This window comes from Lissotriton vulgaris, chromosome 5 (assembly GCF_964263255.1).
Source record: "Lissotriton vulgaris chromosome 5, aLisVul1.2, whole genome shotgun sequence".
NCBI classification, from domain to species: domain Eukaryota; kingdom Metazoa; phylum Chordata; class Amphibia; order Caudata; family Salamandridae; genus Lissotriton; species Lissotriton vulgaris.
In genome coordinates this window covers 2,029,906,363-2,029,928,197 of record NC_141693.1, presented here as the reverse complement: position 1 = coordinate 2,029,928,197, position 21,835 = coordinate 2,029,906,363, and the positions used below count along the sequence as shown (strand labels likewise).

The window sequence follows — 21,835 nt, the reverse complement described above, 5'->3', positions numbered from 1 at the left end:
CATCCCTCTGAGGACCGTTACTGCACCTGTGGTGGCGCGGGCCCTGATGGGGATATTCACCCGAGTGGGATTCCCCAAGGTCGTGGTGTCGGACAGAGGCACAAATTTCATGTCGGCCTACATGTAGGCCATGTGGAAGGAGTGCGGAGTGACCTATCGGTTCTCCACTCCTTACCACCCCCAAACTAACGGGCTCGTAGAGCGCTTCAACAAGACCTTGAAGGGGATGATCCGGAGTCTGCCAGAAGACCTGATGCGGAAATGGGACATCCTCCTCCCTTGCCTGCTGTTTTCCTACCGCGAGGTACCACAAAAGGGAGTCGGGTTCAGCCCCTTCGAATTGCTCTATGGCCATCCCATTACGGGACCCCTCAGTCTGGTCAAAGAGGGGTGGGAGAAGACTTCAGAGAAGCTTGCACCTGGTGTTGTTGTCAGCTACATGCTGGCATTCCGCAGCCAGATGGCCAAGCTGTGGAAGGAAGCCTCAGACAACTTAGAGGCTAGCCAAGCAGTCATGAAGGAGTGGTATGACCGCAACGCTCGGACGTTAGAGTTGGACGCTGGACAGAAGGTGTGGGTCATGGAGCCTGGGGAGCTTAGCGCCCTCGAGGACCGGTGGACTGGTCCGTACGAGATTGTTGACTTGAAGACTTGAAGACCCCCTGCCAACCCCATCGGGTGCTCTACGTCAACCGCCTGAAGCCTCACCATGAGCGATCAGAGCTTGCTCTCCTCATGGTGACGGATGGGAGCGAGGAGGAGGAAAGTGAGCCTCTTCCTGACCTTCTAGCGGCTCAGGAAAAGGATGGTTCAGTGGAGGGAGTTGTCCTCTCCCCATCCTTGACCCCAGAACAACAGAGGGACTGCCGCCAGGTATTGGCGCAGCACGCCTCGTTGTTCTCCCTCACGCCTGGAATCACACATCTGTGTACCCATGATGTGGACACAGGGGACAGTCCGCCAGTAAAAACCAAGTCTTACCGGCTGTCTGAGAAAGTGAGGAACAGCATCTAGGGTGAGGTGACCAAGATGCTGGAGCTGGGAGTAATCGAACCCTCCAGCAGCCCGTGGGCTAGTCTGGTTGTGCTGGTGCCGAAAGCGGCTCCACCGGGCACCACATCAGAACTCCGGTTCTGTGTGGACTATCGCATCATTTTTGGGGCGGGTACAGAGCTTATTTAATTCCAGTAATCCATACTTTTTTCATCAATTTATGCTGGGGTCAGATTGCTTGCAGTTTTTGGCTAGAAGTAATGACCCGAACTACTTCAAAAGAGTGAGGTTTAAGACTGCAAAGGACATAATCAACATCTGGAGGATAGTTATGAATCAGAATAAGATATCATTTTATCACCCATTCTTAAGTCTTTGGAACAACCCAGGTTTACCTAGCATTTTTTCTGATTCTGGGTGTAAAATATGGGCGAGTCAAGGTATATCGAAACTTGGGGATCTTTACGGCTCCTCAGGTTTTTTGGAGTTCGAAACATTAAGGTTATTGTATAAACTACCAGAGCATACTTATTTTAAATATACACAAATTCGTGACTTTCTTGTAAGAAAATTAAAACTGAAAGAGATTCTGGATTCGGATTTTTGGCAATGTTTGTACAAGGGAGAGGAAAATCAAATAGTAACTATTAGCGAGGGATACAAGTGTCTTACTGAAAATAAACTAGACGAGTGTCCAAAAATAGCAGAGAAATGGGCCCTTTGCTTTCCAATAGGTATCACCTCGAATGAAATATCTTACTCCTTAAAGAAAATTGATACGTTGGTTCACTCTTCAAGTTTAAAACTGCAAGCATATAAAACAATTTGCCAACTTTACCACACTCCTCTGCAAATAAGCAAATGGTCCTCGAATAATGTTTCTAACGATCGAACCAAATGCCCCAAATGTCACCTACAGGCGGCAGATCTAGAACACATGTTGGTTCTATGCCCTGCGCTAGCTTCATTTTGGGATAGTATAGGGAAGATACTGAGATTGAAATTGTTAATTGATGCACCTTTAACATCTGAAATGATTCTGTTAGGTATACAGCCCAACCCTACACCTTTTCAAGATTTAATTTTTATTTTGCTGGCATGTGCAAGGTTAGTTTTGGCCAGAGCTTGGATAGCTGATCAAGCACCTAATGTGAATGAATGGTGGTGCTTGGTTAAAGAGATACATCATATGGAGCTATCTCTAGCTAGAAAAAGAGGAGTGGAAGCAATGATTAAAGTAAAGAGAATATGGGGAGGCATGTTTTATACACCTGATACTAACTAACTTGAATTGAAGCCGTGCTTAACTCAAATTCAGATAAGATTGTATTTATTTGTGTAAACCCTTCTTTAATTGTTTTTTATTTGTCCGTCTGAGAATTGACTATTATTTACTAGCTATGGTAAACTGCTTTTTGTAATAATTTTCAAAGACACTGGAAATTATGTACAACAAAATTTTGATTATTCTGTTTAATTCTGCCTGTGATATCCATTAATAAAAAGGTTTAAAAAAAAAAAAAAAGGACTATCGGGGGTTGAACTCTGTCACCAAGACGGATGCTCACCCGATACCACGGACAGACGAGCTGATTGACCGGCTGGGAGCAGTCAAGTACCTCAGCACAATCGACTTGACATCAGGGTACTGGCAGATTGCCATGGCCGATGGAGCGAAGGAGAAGACAGCGTTCTCCACCCTGAGGGTCACTTCCAATTCCGAGTGATGCCCTTTGGTCTCAAGAATGCTCCGGCCACCTTACAGCGGTTGGTGAACCAGGTGCTATCTGGCCTGGAGTCCTTCTCAGAGGCATACCTGGATGACATAGCTGTCTTCAGTAGCACCTGGGAGGACCATCTGCAGCATCTCCAGGAGGTGCTGCGGACGTTGCAACGCGCTGGCCTCACCATCAAGGCTAGCAAGTGCCAGATTGAACAGGGCTCTGTCGTGTACCTGGGACACTTGGTGGGCGGAGGTAAGGTGCAGCCCCTCCAGGCCAAAATTGAGACCATCGGCCTGGGAGCCCCCAAAACTCAGACTGAGGTCCGAGCTTTCCTCGGCCTCACTGGCTATTACCGCAGGTTCGTCAAGGGGTATGGCACCATCGTGGCCCCCTTCAAGTTCAAGTTCCAAAATTTGTATAGCGCACTACTCACCCAGAGGGTCTCAAGGCGCTTGAGGGAGGGAGGTGATTTACTTATCGAATACCCAGGTTTTTAGTTGCTTTCTGAAAGAGAGGTGGTTCTGTGTGAGGCGGAGGTGGGTGCGGGAGAATTCCAGGTTTTGGCCACAAAGTAGGAGAAGGATCTTCCCCCCATGGTGGATCTGTGGATGCGCGGAATTGCGACGAGGGCTTGATTGGACGATCGTAGTTGGCGGGAGGAAGTGTAGAAGGATAGACGCGTGTTGAGGCATTCGGGTCCTAGGTCGTAGAGGGCTTTGTGTGCGTGGTTGAGGAGACGGAACGTTATTCTCTTGTTGACAGGGAGCCAATGGAGGTCTTTCAGGTGGCCAGAAATGTGAGCATGCCGAGGAATGTCCAATATGAGTCTGGCTGAGGCGTTTTGGATGCGTTGGAGTTTTTTCTGTAGTTTGGCTGTGGTTCCGGCGTAAAGGGTGTTGCCGTAATCCAGTCGGCATCGGACCAGTGCATGGGTGACCGTCTTTCTTGTTTCGGTGGGGATCCAACGGAAGATTTTTTTGAGCATTCGTAGGATGTTGAAGCAAGATGATGAGACGGCGTTGACTTGTCTGGTCATCGAGAGGGAGGAGTCCAGGATGAAGCCCAGGTTACGTGCGTGGTCCGTAGGTATGGGTGCGGTTCCGAGGGCCGGTGGCCACCATGAGTCATCCCAGGCAGAGGGGGATGGCCCTAAGATGAGGACTTCTGTTTTGTCCGAGTTTAGTTTGAAACGGCTGTTCTTCATCCACTCGGCTACTTCTTTCATTCCTTCGTGTAAGTTGGTTTTGGCGTGTTTGGGTCTTTGGTTAGGGAGAGGATCTGTTGGGTGTCGTCTGCGTAGGAGATGATGTTGAGGTTGTGTTGGCGTGCGATGGAAGCGAGGGGACTCATGTATACGTTGAAGAGGGTGGGACTGAGTGATGATCCTTGTGGTACGCCGCAGATGACTTCGGTGGCCTCTGATTTGAAAGGGGGGAGGCGGACTCTCTGGGTTCCTCCGGTGAGGAACGATATGATCCAGTCCAATGCTTTTCCTTGTACTCCGATGTTGCTGAGGCGTTGTATGAGGGTGCTATGACAGACTGTGTCGAAGGCTGCGGAGAGGTCAAGTAAGATGAGGGCAACTGTTTCTCCGTTGTCCAGTAGTGTTCGAATGTCGTCTGTTGCTGCGATGAGGGCGGTTTCGGTGCTGTGTTTGGCTCGGAAGCCGGATTGAGAGAAGTCGAGGGATTTGTTGGATTCGAGGAAGGCGGCGAGCTGACTGTTGACGGCTTTCTCGATGACTTTGGCAGGGAATGGGAGGAGCGAGATGGGGCGGTAGTTTTTAAGTTCGGTTGGGTCAGCCGTGGGTTTCTTCAGAAGGGCGCTGAGTTCGGCATGTTTCCAGTTTTCCGGGAAGGTAGCGGAGTTGAGGGAGCAGTTAATGACATCGCGGAGATGGGGTGCGATGATGGAGTCTGCTTTGTTGAAAATGTGGTGGGGACATGGGTCGGTTGGTGATCCTGAGTGGATGGAGTTCATCAGGCGGATGGTATCTTCGGTGGTGATTGGGTTCCAGGCGCAAAGGTTGTTAGAGTGTGGTTTTGGTTCGGAGGTGGGTGGAGTGGTGTTAGACCTGGCACCTTGGCGTGAGTCTCCCTTCCACTTTTTGCTGATGTGCCTCCGATGTTTTGCTGGTTTTCCGATACTCAGGGCACTGCGCCACGGCTGATCCGTGCCGCAGTGCAAGTGCTCCCTACTCTAAACTGTACATACGATTGATATCCATGATTGGTGCATTGGATTTACTGTCAGTCCCTAGTAACGCGCACGAGAGAGTGCCGGGGCGTGTAGATGCCAATACTGCTGGTGGGCTTGCAGCGCTGGTTGCGCCACCCACCCAAGCAGCCGTAAAGATGTGTCTGGGAACTGCGACCGCAGAACCCGCGTGCGGTCTCGTACTGTCACGCTAGCTGGGCAAGTGTCCCCACTTGCCAGCACCGACCCTTCCCTTGGCTACATATTAGTCACCCCGATGGTAGGCCTGCGGGCAGGGTGCATTGTAGGTGCAAGGTAGGACAAGCCCTGATGTGCGTGGCATGTCCTGGTAGTGACTTACAACGAAGACCGTATTTCACTACTGAAGGCTACCTGCTCCATTAGGCCAGACTGAGCTGCGAGGATTATTACAACCTATAACCCCCGCAGGCTCAAGGAGCATGGTAGTGAGTCATGTTTAGTATGCCTGGACTCAGGGTGATGAGATATTTCTTGTAGTCAAGTTTATTTCATTATCCTGGGTTTGCAAATGCTACTTTTAGAAAGTTAGCATTTGCTTGCCTAACCATTTCAGTTGCCTCTGCCAGTATGTGTATCCGACTGTCTGGGATGTGTGAGTGACAGGGCTGGAGGGATGACAGGTGGTGAATGCGCAGATTACACCTTAGTGGGAGGTAGGAGTGCCTCTTGACTCGAACTGTCACTGTGCTCGGCCACCACAATGCTGGCTCCACCCTCCTGGGGAGCGGCGGATGACTCTGCCGGCACCTGGCCCAGGAAGGGCGAAGCCCCATCAACAAGGTACTCTGGCCACCCCTGTCCGGACAATGCTGGCTCCACCTCCTGTGGGGCGTCTGATGCGCCTGCCCCTCACACTGAAAGCAGAAGCCGGAGTACACCCGCCGGGGTACTCCAGAACTGAGAGTGGCTATGCAAAGGCCCCCCTGGCCTGCGAGAACAAAAGAATTGGCCTATAAAAGATGGAGCCCTGCTCCTTGAAAGTTAGATCCAGTTTGGGCCACAGAACGACTCTGCCCTACGAGAAGGACCGCGAGAAGACAAGGAAGGGTGCTGACTCTTGCCTGTGTCTGGTGCCTTGCTGCGGAAGGAGAGGAAGACAAAAAGACTACGAAAAGACTTTTGTGCTACTTGTGCCAAACTCTGCAAAGAGATCTCCAAGGGCTTGGAACTGAACTTGCCCCCTGACCAGCGTCCCAGGACCAGTGGACGCTAAACCCCCCTTGGAAGAAAGCGACTGCGGGTGCTGACCATCGCCGCAGTACCGACAAAGAGGAAGCTCCTCTAAGGCATCCACTCCCTCCCGACCACCGTGACCGGGGCCCAAAGCTACAGCGGAAGCACAGTGAGGACCAGCCGCCGCTGGCCCAAACATCGTGACCACACCTGCGCTGGGAGCCCGAGAGCAAAGCGAAGGAGGACCCGTCTGGTCCGAGCTATCGAGGCGACTGCATAGCGAGCCGTCCCTCACCTGCAAGGACAGACTATTGCCTTACGAGAATCCACAAGGTCGGCAACCTGCCCGACAGCCCAGCTGTGAGCCCACAGCTGCACCGACATCTGGCTGGGTACGTCCTGCACTTGGGGACCGTACTGCCACTTGTCGCCGCCTCACAGCCGCCGACTCCAAGGTCGGAGCAGCCGACGAAGAGAGGACCGTGCCGCCACAGAGCACCGCTGCCCCGGACGACCAGTGACCTGCTCGGCCGAAGAGCCGCAACGATCAGCGACACCGGGAAGGCAACGCGACGTGGGACAGATCCCCTGGAAGCCGCTGGCTCCACAAAGACCTTTGTTTAACGCCGGCCTACGGGCCTCAAAAGAACTACAATAAGAACTGTGGTAACCCAAAGCTAATAATCTGCAACCGTATCCGTAAAGTTATTGACTGTATTCACAAGCCTGCGTAAAGTCTATATAAAGAGATATATTTTTACAAGAATACAGTCTGGTCTCGTTGTGTGGTGGGTTGGTTGTAAAGGTGTACTGTTGCAAGTGTTTAACCCTATGTGCCCCAAAGATTAGCCTAAGACTGCTTAAGCCACACTACCTAGAGGGTAAGCAGAGGTTGTCTGGAAGGTAACCCTCAGCCCTGACGAGGAAGAGAGAGTCCCTGCTTGTCGCTAGTGTTGCACTGCGCCAACTAGAGCCTCCCCCTTCCTACATTGGACGCAGCGGTGGGATTTCGAACTTACACTTGCGATAGTTATACCTGAGCTTCTGACCACTACACAAGGATTAGGGTACAGTTACTAAACCACAGACTTTGCCTTTTGAAAGAAGATTCCGAGTGCAGAAACCATGCCGGGCACAAAGAGCCTGGATGGAGCGGAGTCCACGACCTCCGAGGTTTTGGAGATAGAATGGGACGCCGCAAAGCTGGACAAATACTCAAAGATGGAGCTGAAGTTTTTTTGTAGGAAACTAAAGGTTCCACACGCTGGTTGCAAAAACAAGCCGGAGCTCTACAAGGCCCTGAAAGCCTGGATAGAGTCCCGAAAGACCCCGGAAGAGCAAGACGTCCTCGCCGAGCAGAACGCAACGGAGGAGCAGAATGCGCTTGGGGATCTGATCGATCTCGAGCGGCAGGACAGCGAGCACAGCTTGGGTAAAGGCCTGTCGCCAGAGGAGCTGGCGGACAGGAAGGAAACCCGGAATCACGAAAGAAAGTTGGCAGAATTGAAAATCCAGCTGGAGCTTGAAACGAAAAGAATGGCGCTGGAAGAGCGAAAGCACCAGATGGATTATGAGGTGAAAATGAGGGAGATAAGTCTCAAAGAGAGAGACTTGGATCGGCCTCCCTCTGGTGGCAGCACATCGCCAGTGCAGGTAGAGTCAAGAGTGCATATCCCGAAGGACGTAGTCAAGGAGTTCTTTAAGGGGGATGACATAGGACAATGGTTTAGGGCATATGAGGTAGCCATGTCCTCCCACCGGGTCCCTGAAAAGGATTGGGGAGCGGGGTTGTGGGGAAGGTTCCTTAGCGAAGGGAGAGATACCTTGCTAGATTTGCCCGTTGAGAATCAGAGGTCCTATACCCACATGAAAGAAGCTTTGTTGAACAGGTACGGGCTTACCCCTGAAATGTATAGACAGAAGTTTAGGGGATGTACTAAGCGGCCTGGGAATACGTATGTGGAATATGTGACTTACTTTTGCAGAGCACTGGATGGTTGGGTGAAAGGTAACAAAGTGAATGATTTTCAAGGTCTCTTTGATTTAATTGCATGGGAGCACTTGTCTGATCACTGTTTTCCTGAGTTACGCCAACATCTGATCGATAGCAAGCTGTCCAACCCGAGGAAGCTTGCTGAGGAGGCGGACCGCTGGCTCAGCACCAGGGTCCACAAGGGTCCCGTGGGAGATTCCGCCAAGAGTGGGCAGGGTCCCCAGCAGAAGAGTGGGGGGGACAAGGGGGGAAAACAGAAAGGGTTCCAAAAAGGCCCCCAAAGTAGTTCCCAAGGGAATCCGCAGCAGGGTTCTCAGCCTCCCCCACCCCCGAAGCAGAATGGGGCCCCGACAGGTAAACCTGTTCCAAAGGGGCCCTTCAATTGTTTCAAATGTGGCGAACCTGGGCACATATCGAGTGACCCCAAGTGTCGCCTCTTTGGAAAACCCGCACCCACTGGTGCTCCGCCCCGACAAGTGACTAGCGTTCACCTGGGAGAAGAAATGATGGTCCCGGGGGGTGGAGATCCCGTTCACATGACCCTGGTCTCGTTAGGAGACAGTGAGATGATCCCTACGAACTACCTGCCCTCTAACACTAAGAAATATGGGCAGGTGGTGATCATCAATGGCAAGGAAGCTGAGGCTCTTAGAGACACAGGAGCCAGTGTGACTGCAGTGAGGCAGCACCTGGTGTCTCAAGAGCAGGTTGTACCCCATGCCTACTGTAGGGTTATCAACGCTGATAATTCTGAGAGTCAGTGTCCGATGGCTCAAGTTCCCTTCGAGTGGGGGGGGGTCTCTGGTACTCTGCAGGTCTGTGTGAGAAAAACCATGCCTGTTGACTGTTTGCTAGGGAACGACTTGGAGCACTCCCCTTGGGAAAAGGTGGAGAAAACGACTCACCTACGGATGGTGGGTCTGCCTGACTGGGCGTGCGTGACCACCCGGTCGATGGCAGCCAGTAAGGGTGATCGAGAGGTCCTGGGGCCTGATGGAGAGGCCCAGGAACCGGCCTTAGGGAGAAGGCGCAGGGGGCGCGGGAAACCGGCCCCTGAAGTTCCTACGGTCCAGGAGGAGGCAGACCTTGAGGGGGATGCCCTGGAGCCTACGGGGGAACAGATCGCCGAACTGGGGGACCTGCCTGAGCTGACCCATTGGCAGCAAGAAGGAGGACCCTCCAGGGAGGAATTCTGCAGGGAGCAGAAAGAATGCCCTTCTCTCACGGGTATGCGGCAGCAGGCTGCAGACCAGGCCAATGGTGTTCAGGCCAAAACACATTACGTGTACTGGGAGAACGACCTCCTGTATTCAGAGCCTAAGGCTGCTGAACCTGGGTCAGCCCGCGTGCTGGTGGTACCCCAGAAGTTCAGAGCCTTCCTACTGGGTCTGGCTCATGATGTACCTTTAGCAGGACATTTGGGGATGGACAAGACCTATGACAGGCTTGTCACCCACTTTTACTGGCCCCAAATGCATAAGAGTTCAGATACTTATTGCAGAACCTGTCCGACTTGCCAGGCAAGTGGGAAGACGGGAGGGAAGAACAAGGCTCCCCTCCAACCCTTCCCTGTGGTCGGTACGCCATTCCAGCGAGTGGGTATTGACATCGTCGGGCCTCTGGACCCCAAGACAGCCATGGGCAACAGGTTCATCCTGGTCTTGGTGGACCATGCCACCCGGTACCCTGAAGCCATACCTCTGAGGACAGTGACGGCTCCCGTGGTGGGGCGTGCACTGATGGGAATTTTCTCACGAGTAGGATTCCCTCTAGAGGTAGTGAGCGACAGGGGGACCAATTTCATATCGAAATATATGAAATCCCTTTGGCAGGAGTGTGGCGTAACGTACAAGTTCACCACCCCCTACCATCCCCAAGGTAACGGGTTGGTTGAAAGATTCAACCGAACCCTCAAAGGCATGATCATGGGCCTGGAAGGTCCGATGAGGCGTAAGTGGGACGTCCTCTTACCATGCCTACTGTTTGCATATCGCGAGGTGCCACAGAAGTCCCTAGGGTTCAGTCCCTTTGAACTGCTGTACGGCCACCCCGTGAGAGGACCGCTGAGTTTGGTAAAGGAAGGCTGGGAGCAATCTCCCAGGAAACCTCCCCAGAATGTATATAGCTACATGCTGGCCTTCAGAAACCAGACCAGGCGCTTCAGACAACTTGCCGAGGCAAATCTGGAAGCGAGCCAGGAAGAAATGAAGCGGTGGTACGATCAGAATGCCACTCTGGTCGAGCTTCAGCCTGGACAAGAGGTGTATGTCCTGGCCCCGGTGGAGCCCTGTGCCCTTCAAGATAAGTGGACAGGACCATTCGAGGTTGTGGAGCGGAAAAGCCCCGTGACATACTTGGTGGACATGAAGACGGCCAGGAACCCTTTGCGGGTCCTACATGTCAACCGCCTCAAGCCCCACTTGCGAAGGTCCGAAGTGGGCATGTTGTTGGCAACCGATGACGGAATGGAGGAGGAGTCAGAGCCTCTACCGGACCTCTTGGTGGCCTGTGAGAAGGATGGGTCAGTGGATGGAGTTAACCTCTCACCCTCCCTGACCGCCGAACAACAGGAGGATTGCCGCCAGTTGCTGGGGCAGTTTCCAGACCTGTTTTCCCTGGTTCCGAGTGTCACAGATTGGTGCGTCCATGATGTGGACACTGGAGACAGCTTGCCGGTGAAGCATAAGGCTTACCGGGTGACTGACAGGGTACGGGCCTGCATCAAGGAGGAGGTCTCCAAGATGCTTGCCCTCGGGGTGGTTGAGTCTTCCAGCAGTCCTTGGTCCAGCCCCGTGGTCTTGGTCCCAAAGGCTGCTGCGCCGGGAGCCACACCCGAACTCCGGTTCTGTGTGGACTACAGAGGACTCAATTCAGTCACGAAGACTGACGCGCACCCCATCCCCAGAGCTGACGAGCTCATTGATCGGCTAGGGGCTGCCCGGTTTCTCAGCACGTTTGATCTGACGTCTGGGTACTGGCAGATCACCTTGACCGATGGGGCAAAGGAGAGGTCGGCATTCTCTACCCCAGATGGGCATTTCCAGTTCCGGGTTATGCCATTTGGAATGAAGAATGCCCCTGCCACCTTTCAGAGATTGGTCAACCAGGTGTTGGCTGGACTGGACGAGTTCAGTGCCGCCTACCTGGATGACATCGCGGTGTTCAGCGGCACCTGGCCCGAACACCTGCGACACCTCTGGGAAGTGTTGATGGCCCTGCGCAGAGCAGGCCTCACAATCAAGGCAAGCAAGTGCCAGATTGGGCAGGGATCCGTGGTGTACTTGGGACACCAAGTTGGGAGTGGCAAGGTAGCCCCCTTGCAGCCCAAAATCGAAACCATCCTGGCTTGGGAACCCCCCAAGACCCAGACTGCAGTGAGAGCCTTCCTGGGGCTCACTGGGTATTACAGGAGGTTTGTCAAGGGCTATGGCACGATTGTGACCCCCTTGACAGAGCTGACTTCGAAGAAGCAGCCCAGGAATGTGATTTGGACTGACACCTGTCAGAAAGCTTTCGACACCCTGAAGACTGCCATGTGCACGGCGCCCGTGCTCCTGGCCCCCGATTTCTCCAAAGAGTTCATTGTGCAAACAGACGCTTCAGAGCATGGTGTAGGGGCTGTTCTTTCACAGATGACTGAGGAGGGCTTTGACCAACCCGTAGCCTTCATAAGTCGGAGGTTACTTCCACGGGAAAGTAGGTGGAGTGCAATAGAGCGTGAAGCATTTGCTGTGGTCTGGGCACTGAAGAAGCTAAGACCCTACTTGTTTGGGTCTCACTTCCGAGTTCAGACGGACCACAGGCCCCTCAGATGGTTGATGCAAATGAGGGGTGAGAACCCGAAACTATTGAGGTGGTCCATTTCTCTACAGAGTATGGACTTTACGGTGGAACACCGCCCTGGCACCGATCACGCCAACGCTGACGGTCTGTCCAGATTTTTCCGCCTTAGTGATGTGGAACTCCCTGGGGAAGGGTAGTTCCCCCCACATTTCAGCTGGAGGGGACACATGTTAGACCTGGCACCTTGGCGTGAGTCTCCCTTCCACTTTTTGCTGATGTGCCTCCGATGTTTTGCTGGTTTTCCGATACTCAGGGCACTGCGCCACGGCTGATCCGTGCCGCAGTGCAAGTGCTCCCTACTCTAAACTGTACATACGATTGATATCCATGATTGGTGCATTGGATTTACTGTCAGTCCCTAGTAACGCGCACGAGAGAGTGCCGGGGCGTGTAGATGCCAATACTGCTGGTGGGCTTGCAGCGCTGGTTGCGCCACCCACCCAAGCAGCCGTAAAGATGTGTCTGGGAACTGCGACCGCAGAACCCGCGTGCGGTCTCGTACTGTCACGCTAGCTGGGCAAGTGTCCCCACTTGCCAGCACCGACCCTTCCCTTGGCTACATATTAGTCACCCCGATGGTAGGCCTGCGGGCAGGGTGCATTGTAGGTGCAAGGTAGGACAAGCCCTGATGTGCGTGGCATGTCCTGGTAGTGACTTACAACGAAGACCGTATTTCACTACTGAAGGCTACCTGCTCCATTAGGCCAGACTGAGCTGCGAGGATTATTACAACCTATAACCCCCGCAGGCTCAAGGAGCATGGTAGTGAGTCATGTTTAGTATGCCTGGACTCAGGGTGATGAGATATTTCTTGTAGTCAAGTTTATTTCATTATCCTGGGTTTGCAAATGCTACTTTTAGAAAGTTAGCATTTGCTTGCCTAACCATTTCAGTTGCCTCTGCCAGTATGTGTATCCGACTGTCTGGGATGTGTGAGTGACAGGGCTGGAGGGATGACAGGTGGTGAATGCGCAGATTACACCTTAGTGGGAGGTAGGAGTGCCTCTTGACTCGAACTGTCACTGTGCTCGGCCACCACAATGCTGGCTCCACCCTCCTGGGGAGCGGCGGATGACTCTGCCGGCACCTGGCCCAGGAAGGGCGAAGCCCCATCAACAAGGTACTCTGGCCACCCCTGTCCGGACAATGCTGGCTCCACCTCCTGTGGGGCGTCTGATGCGCCTGCCCCTCACACTGAAAGCAGAAGCCGGAGTACACCCGCCGGGGTACTCCAGAACTGAGAGTGGCTATGCAAAGGCCCCCCTGGCCTGCGAGAACAAAAGAATTGGCCTATAAAAGATGGAGCCCTGCTCCTTGAAAGTTAGATCCAGTTTGGGCCACAGAACGACTCTGCCCTACGAGAAGGACCGCGAGAAGACAAGGAAGGGTGCTGACTCTTGCCTGTGTCTGGTGCCTTGCTGCGGAAGGAGAGGAAGACAAAAAGACTACGAAAAGACTTTTGTGCTACTTGTGCCAAACTCTGCAAAGAGATCTCCAAGGGCTTGGAACTGAACTTGCCCCCTGACCAGCGTCCCAGGACCAGTGGACGCTAAACCCCCCTTGGAAGAAAGCGACTGCGGGTGCTGACCATCGCCGCAGTACCGACAAAGAGGAAGCTCCTCTAAGGCATCCACTCCCTCCCGACCACCGTGACCGGGGCCCAAAGCTACAGCGGAAGCACAGTGAGGACCAGCCGCCGCTGGCCCAAACATCGTGACCACACCTGCGCTGGGAGCCCGAGAGCAAAGCGAAGGAGGACCCGTCTGGTCCGAGCTATCGAGGCGACTGCATAGCGAGCCGTCCCTCACCTGCAAGGACAGACTATTGCCTTACGAGAATCCACAAGGTCGGCAACCTGCCCGACAGCCCAGCTGTGAGCCCACAGCTGCACCGACATCTGGCTGGGTACGTCCTGCACTTGGGGACCGTACTGCCACTTGTCGCCGCCTCACAGCCGCCGACTCCAAGGTCGGAGCAGCCGACGAAGAGAGGACCGTGCCGCCACAGAGCACCGCTGCCCCGGACGACCAGTGACCTGCTCGGCCGAAGAGCCGCAACGATCAGCGACACCGGGAAGGCAACGCGACGTGGGACAGATCCCCTGGAAGCCGCTGGCTCCACAAAGACCTTTGTTTAACGCCGGCCTACGGGCCTCAAAAGAACTACAATAAGAACTGTGGTAACCCAAAGCTAATAATCTGCAACCGTATCCGTAAAGTTATTGACTGTATTCACAAGCCTGCGTAAAGTCTATATAAAGAGATATATTTTTACAAGAATACAGTCTGGTCTCGTTGTGTGGTGGGTTGGTTGTAAAGGTGTACTGTTGCAAGTGTTTAACCCTATGTGCCCCAAAGATTAGCCTAAGACTGCTTAAGCCACACTACCTAGAGGGTAAGCAGAGGTTGTCTGGAAGGTAACCCTCAGCCCTGACGAGGAAGAGAGAGTCCCTGCTTGTCGCTAGTGTTGCACTGCGCCAACTAGAGCCTCCCCCTTCCTACAAGTGGGCTGGTCTTCGGACTGGTTTTGAAAGCTGTTATGTATTTCGGCGATTTTGTTGTGGAAGAATGATGATAGAGAGTCGCAGAGGTCTTGGGAGGGGGTGATGTCGTTAGTGCCTGCGGAGGGGTTAGTGAATTCTTTGACGATGTTGAATAGTTCCTTGCTGTTTTGGGCATTGTTGTCAAGTCGATCCTTGAATGCAGATTTCTTGGTGGATCGGATCAGTTGGTGGTGTTTGCGGGTGGCGTTCTTGAAGGTGGCTAGGTTGTCAGTGGTAGGGTTTTTTCTCCAGGTTTTCTCGAGAGTCCGACAGAACTTCTTGGATTAATTAAGGTCTTCGTTGAACCAGGGGGCTTTTTTGTTACCTTGCTTGATTAGATGGTTTTTCAAGGGTGCTAGTTCGTCTGCGCTGTGGGTGATCCATTGTGTGAGGTTGGTGGCTGCTTGGTTTGGGTCCGATGAATTGGCAGGGAGGTTTTGTTGAAGCGACGTGAAGAGCTGGTCGGTGGTGATTTTGTTCTAGTTTCTTCGGGGAATAGGTTGTGGGGGGTTATGGGTCGTGGATTTTTTGTAGTAGAAGTGAACGCAGTTGTGGTCCGTCCAATGGAGAGCTGTGGTGTGATCGAAGGAGACGTGCTTGCTGGAGGTGAAGATAGGGTCAAGCGTGGGTCCGGCAGAGTGGGTGGGGGTGTCAACAAGTTGTTTGAGTCCGAGATTGGCCAGGTTGTCCAGAAGGGTGGTGGTGTTGTTGTCGTTTTTCTTATCCAGGTGGAAGTTGAGGTCTCCCAGTAGAATGTAGTTCTCGGATGGGAGGGCATGTGGGCTGATGAAGTAAGCGATGTCTTCACTGAATTGTGAGCGGGGTCCTGGGGGTCTGTAGATAAGGGTGCCTCTGAGTGTGGTTTTGGGGTCGGTGTGAATCTGGAAGTGAAGGTGTTCGGCGGTAGCGAGGTTATCGTCGGAGCTGGTCGTGATGCGGATGGTGTTCTTATGGACGATGGCGATGCCTCCTCCTGTTTGGTTGATGCGGTCCTTTCGGATGATCTTGTAGGTGTCCGGGATGGCTATGGCGATGTCGGGGGCTGATGAGGCGTTCATCCATGTTTCTGTAAGGAAGGCGACGTCCGGCGATGTAGTGTCAAGTAGGTTCCAGAGTTTGATGGAGTGTCTATGGATTGAGCGGGTGTTGAGCAGGAGGCACTTTAGGTGGTTAGTGTTGGAGCTCTGTTTGGAGTTAGTGGATTTGGTGTGGGTTCTGATGCAGTCGAACTTGCAGGAGTGGCAGGTGAAGGGTCCATGGGTGTGGCCTGGGAAGGCTTGGATGCAGTTAGGGAGCCGGCCGGGGTTAAGCGCAGAGAGGGTATCAGCGTCGTATATTATGCGGGTGGAATGGGATTTGCATGGACCAGGGGGTCTGGCGCTGGGCGCGATCCAGGCGCGGACGGGCTTACCTTTGGCGCACCTTTGGCGCGCATAGGGCGCGACCGCTGCGCGTGAACGCTGCGCGCGTAGGCATCTGTCATATGTGGATAGTGGAAGGGGAGGGGCGAGGGTGGAGCAGCTGGGAGGCGGGAGCGGGGTGGAGATCCGGGTAGGGAGGCACAACAACACCAACAAAATGGCAGCAAGCCAATATCGAAACAGGATTGGGGCACAATCGGAAATAGCGCGATGCAAATGGCAGTGGCACCGGCACAATCAGGCACAAATGAGTCTACAGGCAGCACAGCACAATTTGAAATTATCGTAAAAGCGCACCTTGGCAATCAAGCGCTACGATCTAATTGACATAAGCAATTAATAAACAGACGGGCAATCTAGCGCTAAGATCTCAAATTAATAATTAATCAGGCTAAAGCAGTTGTGGGAGCAAGGCGAGATAAGCAATCAGCAGTCTGGCGGTAAGCGCTACGATACCAGGCGAAGCAGGGAGCAGCGTGAGGAGCGACCGCTTCTGATGGGAACAGGACCGAGTTGACCGAGTTGACGTCCAAAAAGCAGCCACGCAAGGTCATCTGGACGGCTGCTTGCCAGGAGGCATTTGAAACACTGAAGCGCGCAATGTGCACCGCTCCGGTGCTGGCCACTCCGGACTTCCAAAAAGAATTCATCGTGCAGACAGATGCCTCAGAGCATGGTGTAGGCGCCGTGCTGTCGCAACTTAACGATGATGGCCAAGACCAACCTGTGGCCTTCATCTCCAGAAGACTCCTCCCTCGGGAACGGCGATGGAGTACCATCGAGCGAGAAGCCTTCGCTGTGGTCTGGGCTTTGAAGAAGTTGAGGCCATACCTTTTTGGCTCTCACTTCCTAGTTCAAAATGACCACCGTCCCCTTCGCTGGCTCATGCAGATGAGAGGCGAAAACCCTAAGTTGCTAAGGTGGTCCATTTCCCTACAGGGGATGGACTTTAGGGTGGAAAATCGGCCCAGAGCTGACCACGCCAATGCTGACGGTCTCTCCCGGTTTTTCCGCCTTAGTGACGAGAACTCCCTAGAGGTTGGGTAGCTCTCCCCACTTTCAGCTGGGGGGGACGCATGTTAGACCTGTCAGCCCTAGGGTGGTCTTTCCCTGTGATTTTTTTGCCCTTGCCTCATTTTTCTCACCTTCTTTTTGTTGGTACATAGGTCTTCGGGCACCTTTTCATAGCTAATCTGTGTTAGGGTGCAGGTGCTCTCTACTTCAAACATGGCTGCCACTGGCCCCTGCTACTGCAGCGTGGTCTTTTTAGTGTAGCACCCTAGCTGCCAGGAGCAGGCTGGATCCCCATACAATGTTGCAATGCCAGCCACCCATGCCCTGTCCATAGGTAGAGTGGGGAAGCTCCTGGAACCTTCCAGAAGGAAGGCGGACCTGACTTTTGCCGCCTTAGAGAGTGGTCACCTGACCTGGGCATACTTAGGCAAGGGAGGTAACTTTTTCTAGTCAGTTGGGGCATCCCTGACCTGGGGAACCCACGCAGGAGTTTTAGGCGGGAGGGCCTAGTTAGGAACCTATGCTACTGGGAGTGACAGGATTTAGGTGCTGCCTCTTAAGCTGGGTGAGGTGTCCTTAGTTAGCCCCCTGATCTGGCCCAGTGGTAGGGAACCCCAGGGTCCATCTGCAGTGACTGAGGAAAAACTCATCAAGTCTTCAACTCAAATTCCCCCTCTCAGCAACTTCAAGTAACCAGCATCCAAGGGCACAGAACCATCCAAGTGCCAAGAAGTCTACTTTCCTCTGACCGGGGATCGACCAGGTACTGGACTTGTGCGGCCCTGCGCAACCCCTGCCTACATTGGGGTCTAACCGCCCCACCTGTCTCCCCCCTGACTGACTCTCTCTGCCCTCCATTCTCCCCTGCATTGCTTGGTGACTCACTTGAAAAGCGCTATGAATGGTCCCCTCCTCAAGCGCTATGGCCAGAGACTGCCTGTTCATCGTAAACTATTGAAATGGCCTTCCTTGCCCTGCTGCGCCTAGCGCTGTGAAGCATCTCCCAAGCGCTGTACCTAGCGCTCCTCTGAGGCGCCTGAGGGAATCCTGTGACGAGCGCGGCATTGGCGCCGCTCCTTCGATGCCCGGGGCGCTTCTGGCCGCCAGCGCTGCTGCCTGTCCTTGCGCCGGGTCTAGCGGCCCCAGCGGAGCCCACGCCATCACTAGCTTCTCCCCTCGGCGGCCCCCGTGTGCCAGGAGAGGGCCGCCGCATCGCGTGGACCAGGCCGCGTAGGCCTGAAGGCAAGCTGTCCCCTCTCACGTGATGGGGAGTGCGACCGCGTCACCGGCCACGCCCCCACCAGAGCCGCGCAGCTATTGGAGGCTGCAAACAAGCCCCTCATCAGCACCAACACCCGGAGAAGAGCCGGATTCGCCGTGGAGGGGTGGTGGAGAAGCCCCGGTGCCCCCTCCGCTCTGCCCCGCATTGTGTCACCATGCCCCGGGCAGGTGCTGTGCGACAGTCCCTGCACTGCGCCGGGCAGCGTGCGGGCCCTGTTGGAAGGAAGCTCCTCCCTCCACCTCAAGCCACCGCAAGGGCCCCGTAGGGCCGAGGCACTAAGGTACCCCCCGGGGAGGAGGGCGGTAGGCCGGGAGAGGCCCGAGGTCGCCCCTCCCCCGGGGTGAACGGAGACTGGGCCCTGTTGGCCCCCCTTTCTTTGCATGTGCCTCGATAACTTGAGAGGTTTGGGAGGAACAGATATCTTCCCTATTGCATCGTTCTGCCTGCCAGGAGTTCTCGGCCTGGAGCCTGTCAATTGAATTGTGGGATGATAGGTAAACAAGCAGATAATCCCCTTCAGTGACGGTTGGTGTGTAAGGGGCCGACGCAGGGGGCCTACAAGCTCATGTCTACTTAACTATTGTCATGCCTGCTATGAGATGAATACCTTTCCCCTGTACTGAATTTCTTGCAGGGGCGGGCTTCACAGAATCCTGAGGGGATGATGATATGATATTGATTGATTTAATCCATGACTATTTTGATAACCTTATTTCTAGCATTGAACGGTTGATATTTACAAGGGGCCATGTTTATAACTGCTTCTTGAGATCTTCTTCCCTGGTTTATGAAATTACCTTTTAGCCTGCGGAGTAGAATCACGAGACAGGCTGTGTTCTTTGGAGCGTTCAGCTGTACTGGGAGTACATAATGTAATGTCTTACCATTTTACAGGAAATGCATTTGGAAAAGCGTTCATGAAATGTTTTAATGAGGTACTGTGATGAAATGTTAATGAGTTGCTCATGCTTTATTTGCTCTGATTTAAATCCTACATAAAATAACTTGATTTGCAAATACAACTGCTGGTGTGGTCTCCATTATTGCACCCACTGTGTGTCTCATTGGATGAGTGTGTTAAGTAGCTGCTTTACACGCAAGCCCCTGGCTGCCTTCCTGCTCGTGCCATGCTTTCCCCCGGAGAGCTGGTGGTCCCAGTTCTTACAGTCAGGATAAAGGAAAGATTACAAACTAGTCAGGATAAAGGAAATATTAATAATAGGATAAAGGAAAGGTTACAAATAGTCAGGATAAAGGAAAGATGAAAAATAGTCATAATAAAGAAAAGATAAAGGATAGTCCGGATATAGGAAAAATGAATAATAGGATAAAGGAAAGATTACTAATAGGATAAAGGAAAGGTTACAAATAGTCAGGATAAAGAAAAGATTACTAATGGTTAGGATAAAGGAAAGATTACTAATAGGATAAAGGAAAGGTTACAAATAGTCAGGATAAAGAAAAGATTACTAATGGTTAGGATAAAGGAAAGATTACTAATAGGATAAAGGAAAGGTTACAAATAGTCAGGATAAAGGAAAGATTACTAATGGTTAGGATAAAGGAAAGATTACTAATAGGATAAAGGAAAGGTTACAAATAGTCAGGATAAAGGAAGAATTAATAATAGGATAAAGGAAAGATTACTAATAGTCAGGATAAAGGAAAGATTACAAAATAGTCAGGATAAAGGAAAGATTAATAATAGGATAAAGGAAAGATTACTAATAGTCAGGATAAAGGAAAGATGAAAAATAGTCAGGATAAAGGAAAGATTAATAATAGGATAAAGGAAAGATTACTAATAGTCAGGATAAAGGAAAGATGAAAAATAGTCAGGATAAAGGAAAGATTAATAATAGGATAAAGGAAAGATTACTAATAGTCAGTGTTGGACCTGGGCCTCTTGGCAGGGTCATCCCTAAACTTTTTGCCTTCCTCCAATACTCTCTCTGACCTATTTTGTTTGGTTTAATGACTCTGGGCACTTTACCACTGCTGACCAGTGCTAAAGTGCATATGCTCTCCCTACTGAAAAGTGTACATGTGATTGATGTACATGATAAAGGAAAGATGAAAAATAGTCATAATAAAGAAAAAAATAAAGAATAGTCCGGATAAAGGAAAAATGAATAATAGGATAAAGGAAAGATTACTAATAATCAGGATAAAGAAAAGATGAAGAATAATCAGGGTAAAGAAAAGATAAATAATAGTGAGGATAAAGAAAAGATGCGACCGGAGAAGCCATACGACTATTAAAGGGGAAAATGACCTGGAAGGGAGAAAAGGGGATATATGAAAAATGGGAGAGAAAAGAAGCTCTTATCCTTGTTACTACAAAAGTTTCAAACAGCCAGCATCAATAGTATATATTTGTGGAAAACAGTGAAATTATCATCTCTAAATAAGAGATCAGAACTGCTGTCAGATGGCTGAGCACAATGTGTTTGAGACTTTTGTGCCACGAAACACTGCTGTGGTCCGGGGGACAAGAGTTCATTAACCTGAGACTTTCTTGATGGACACGGCGAGTTCTGGTATATCCACCTATATATGGCATTGGTACGGCACCTGATCTCTAGTATACACATTTAAGACAGCAATTTAATTCCCTGCATTCATGTCCTTCACTGTCCTCTGAAGATCCCTAAGCCTTGTGAGCTTCCCTGTCCCTTCTGATCCCACACTGTGCCCCCTCCCTTGGCCCCTCATGTCCATGCTTTTATGTCCTTCCATGTCCCCTTGGGATCTCACAATGTCCCCACCTCCCCTTCTGATCTCACAATGTCCTCCCTCATCACCTCCTAAGACCTCCTTCACGTCCTTCATTGTGCCCTACTGACATAAGCCGTTGAGTCCATCTCTGCCCCCTTCTGATCCCACACTATTCTCTTGTGGCCCCTCCTGCTCATGCACTCTTCTTACCTGTCCCTGTCCACCACCGCCTTCCGCTCCAGGTTGTAGATGAGCTGTTTGTGGTCTTCCTCTTGTTTCTTCAGCTTTTCCTCAAGAGCTGCAAACTGAGCGCTCAGTTCTTCCTTCTGGACTCTGAATTCTTCCAGTGCTGCCAGCTTGCCAGCTGAAAAGAGAAAAGACAAGTTGTGGTCAGTGAAGGAGTTTAACGGGTTCAGGTGTGATCATTGGACCATTGTGGTCAGTGGACAAAGTCAGCAGAGTCAGTTGTCAAGGAAGGGAGTAGGGTGGTGAGTGGAGGGGGTTCAGTGGTGAGTGGAAGGGGTTCAGTCATCAGTGAACTGATTCAATGGTCAGGGGAAGGGTGTTCAGTGGTCCGTGGTCAAGGAAGGGTATTCAGTTGTCAGTGAAAGGTATTCAGTGGTCAGTGAAGTGTGTTCATGGTCAATTGAGGGGGTTCAATGGTCAGTGAAGGGGTTCAGTGGGTAGTGGATGGGGTTCAGAGATCAGTGGAGAGGTGAACAGGGTAGTGGTCAGTGGAGGGGGTTCAGTGGTAAGTGGAAGGGTGGTCAGTGGACAAGTGGTCAGTGTCAGTAAAGGGTGTTCATTGGTCAGTTGAAGAGTTCAGTGGTCAGTGAAGAATGTTCATTGGTCACTAGAGGGGTTTGGTGGTCAGCGAAGGGTGTTCCTTGGTAA

At 52.1% G+C, this 21,835-nt stretch overlaps 1 protein-coding gene across 2 annotated transcripts in view; it reads right to left on the bottom strand.

Annotated features, from left to right (window-relative positions):
- CFAP157 (cilia and flagella associated protein 157) overlaps positions 1 to 21,835 on the bottom strand; it is a 681,435-nt gene that overhangs the window by 486,684 nt on the left and 172,916 nt on the right. For both annotated transcript variants that reach the window (XM_086924933.1, XM_086924934.1), the window contains exon 3: positions 21,152 to 21,305. In XM_086924933.1, coding sequence (XP_086781059.1) covers positions 21,152 to 21,305 — 154 coding nt within the window. The remainder of the gene's footprint in view (positions 1 to 21,151; positions 21,306 to 21,835) is intronic.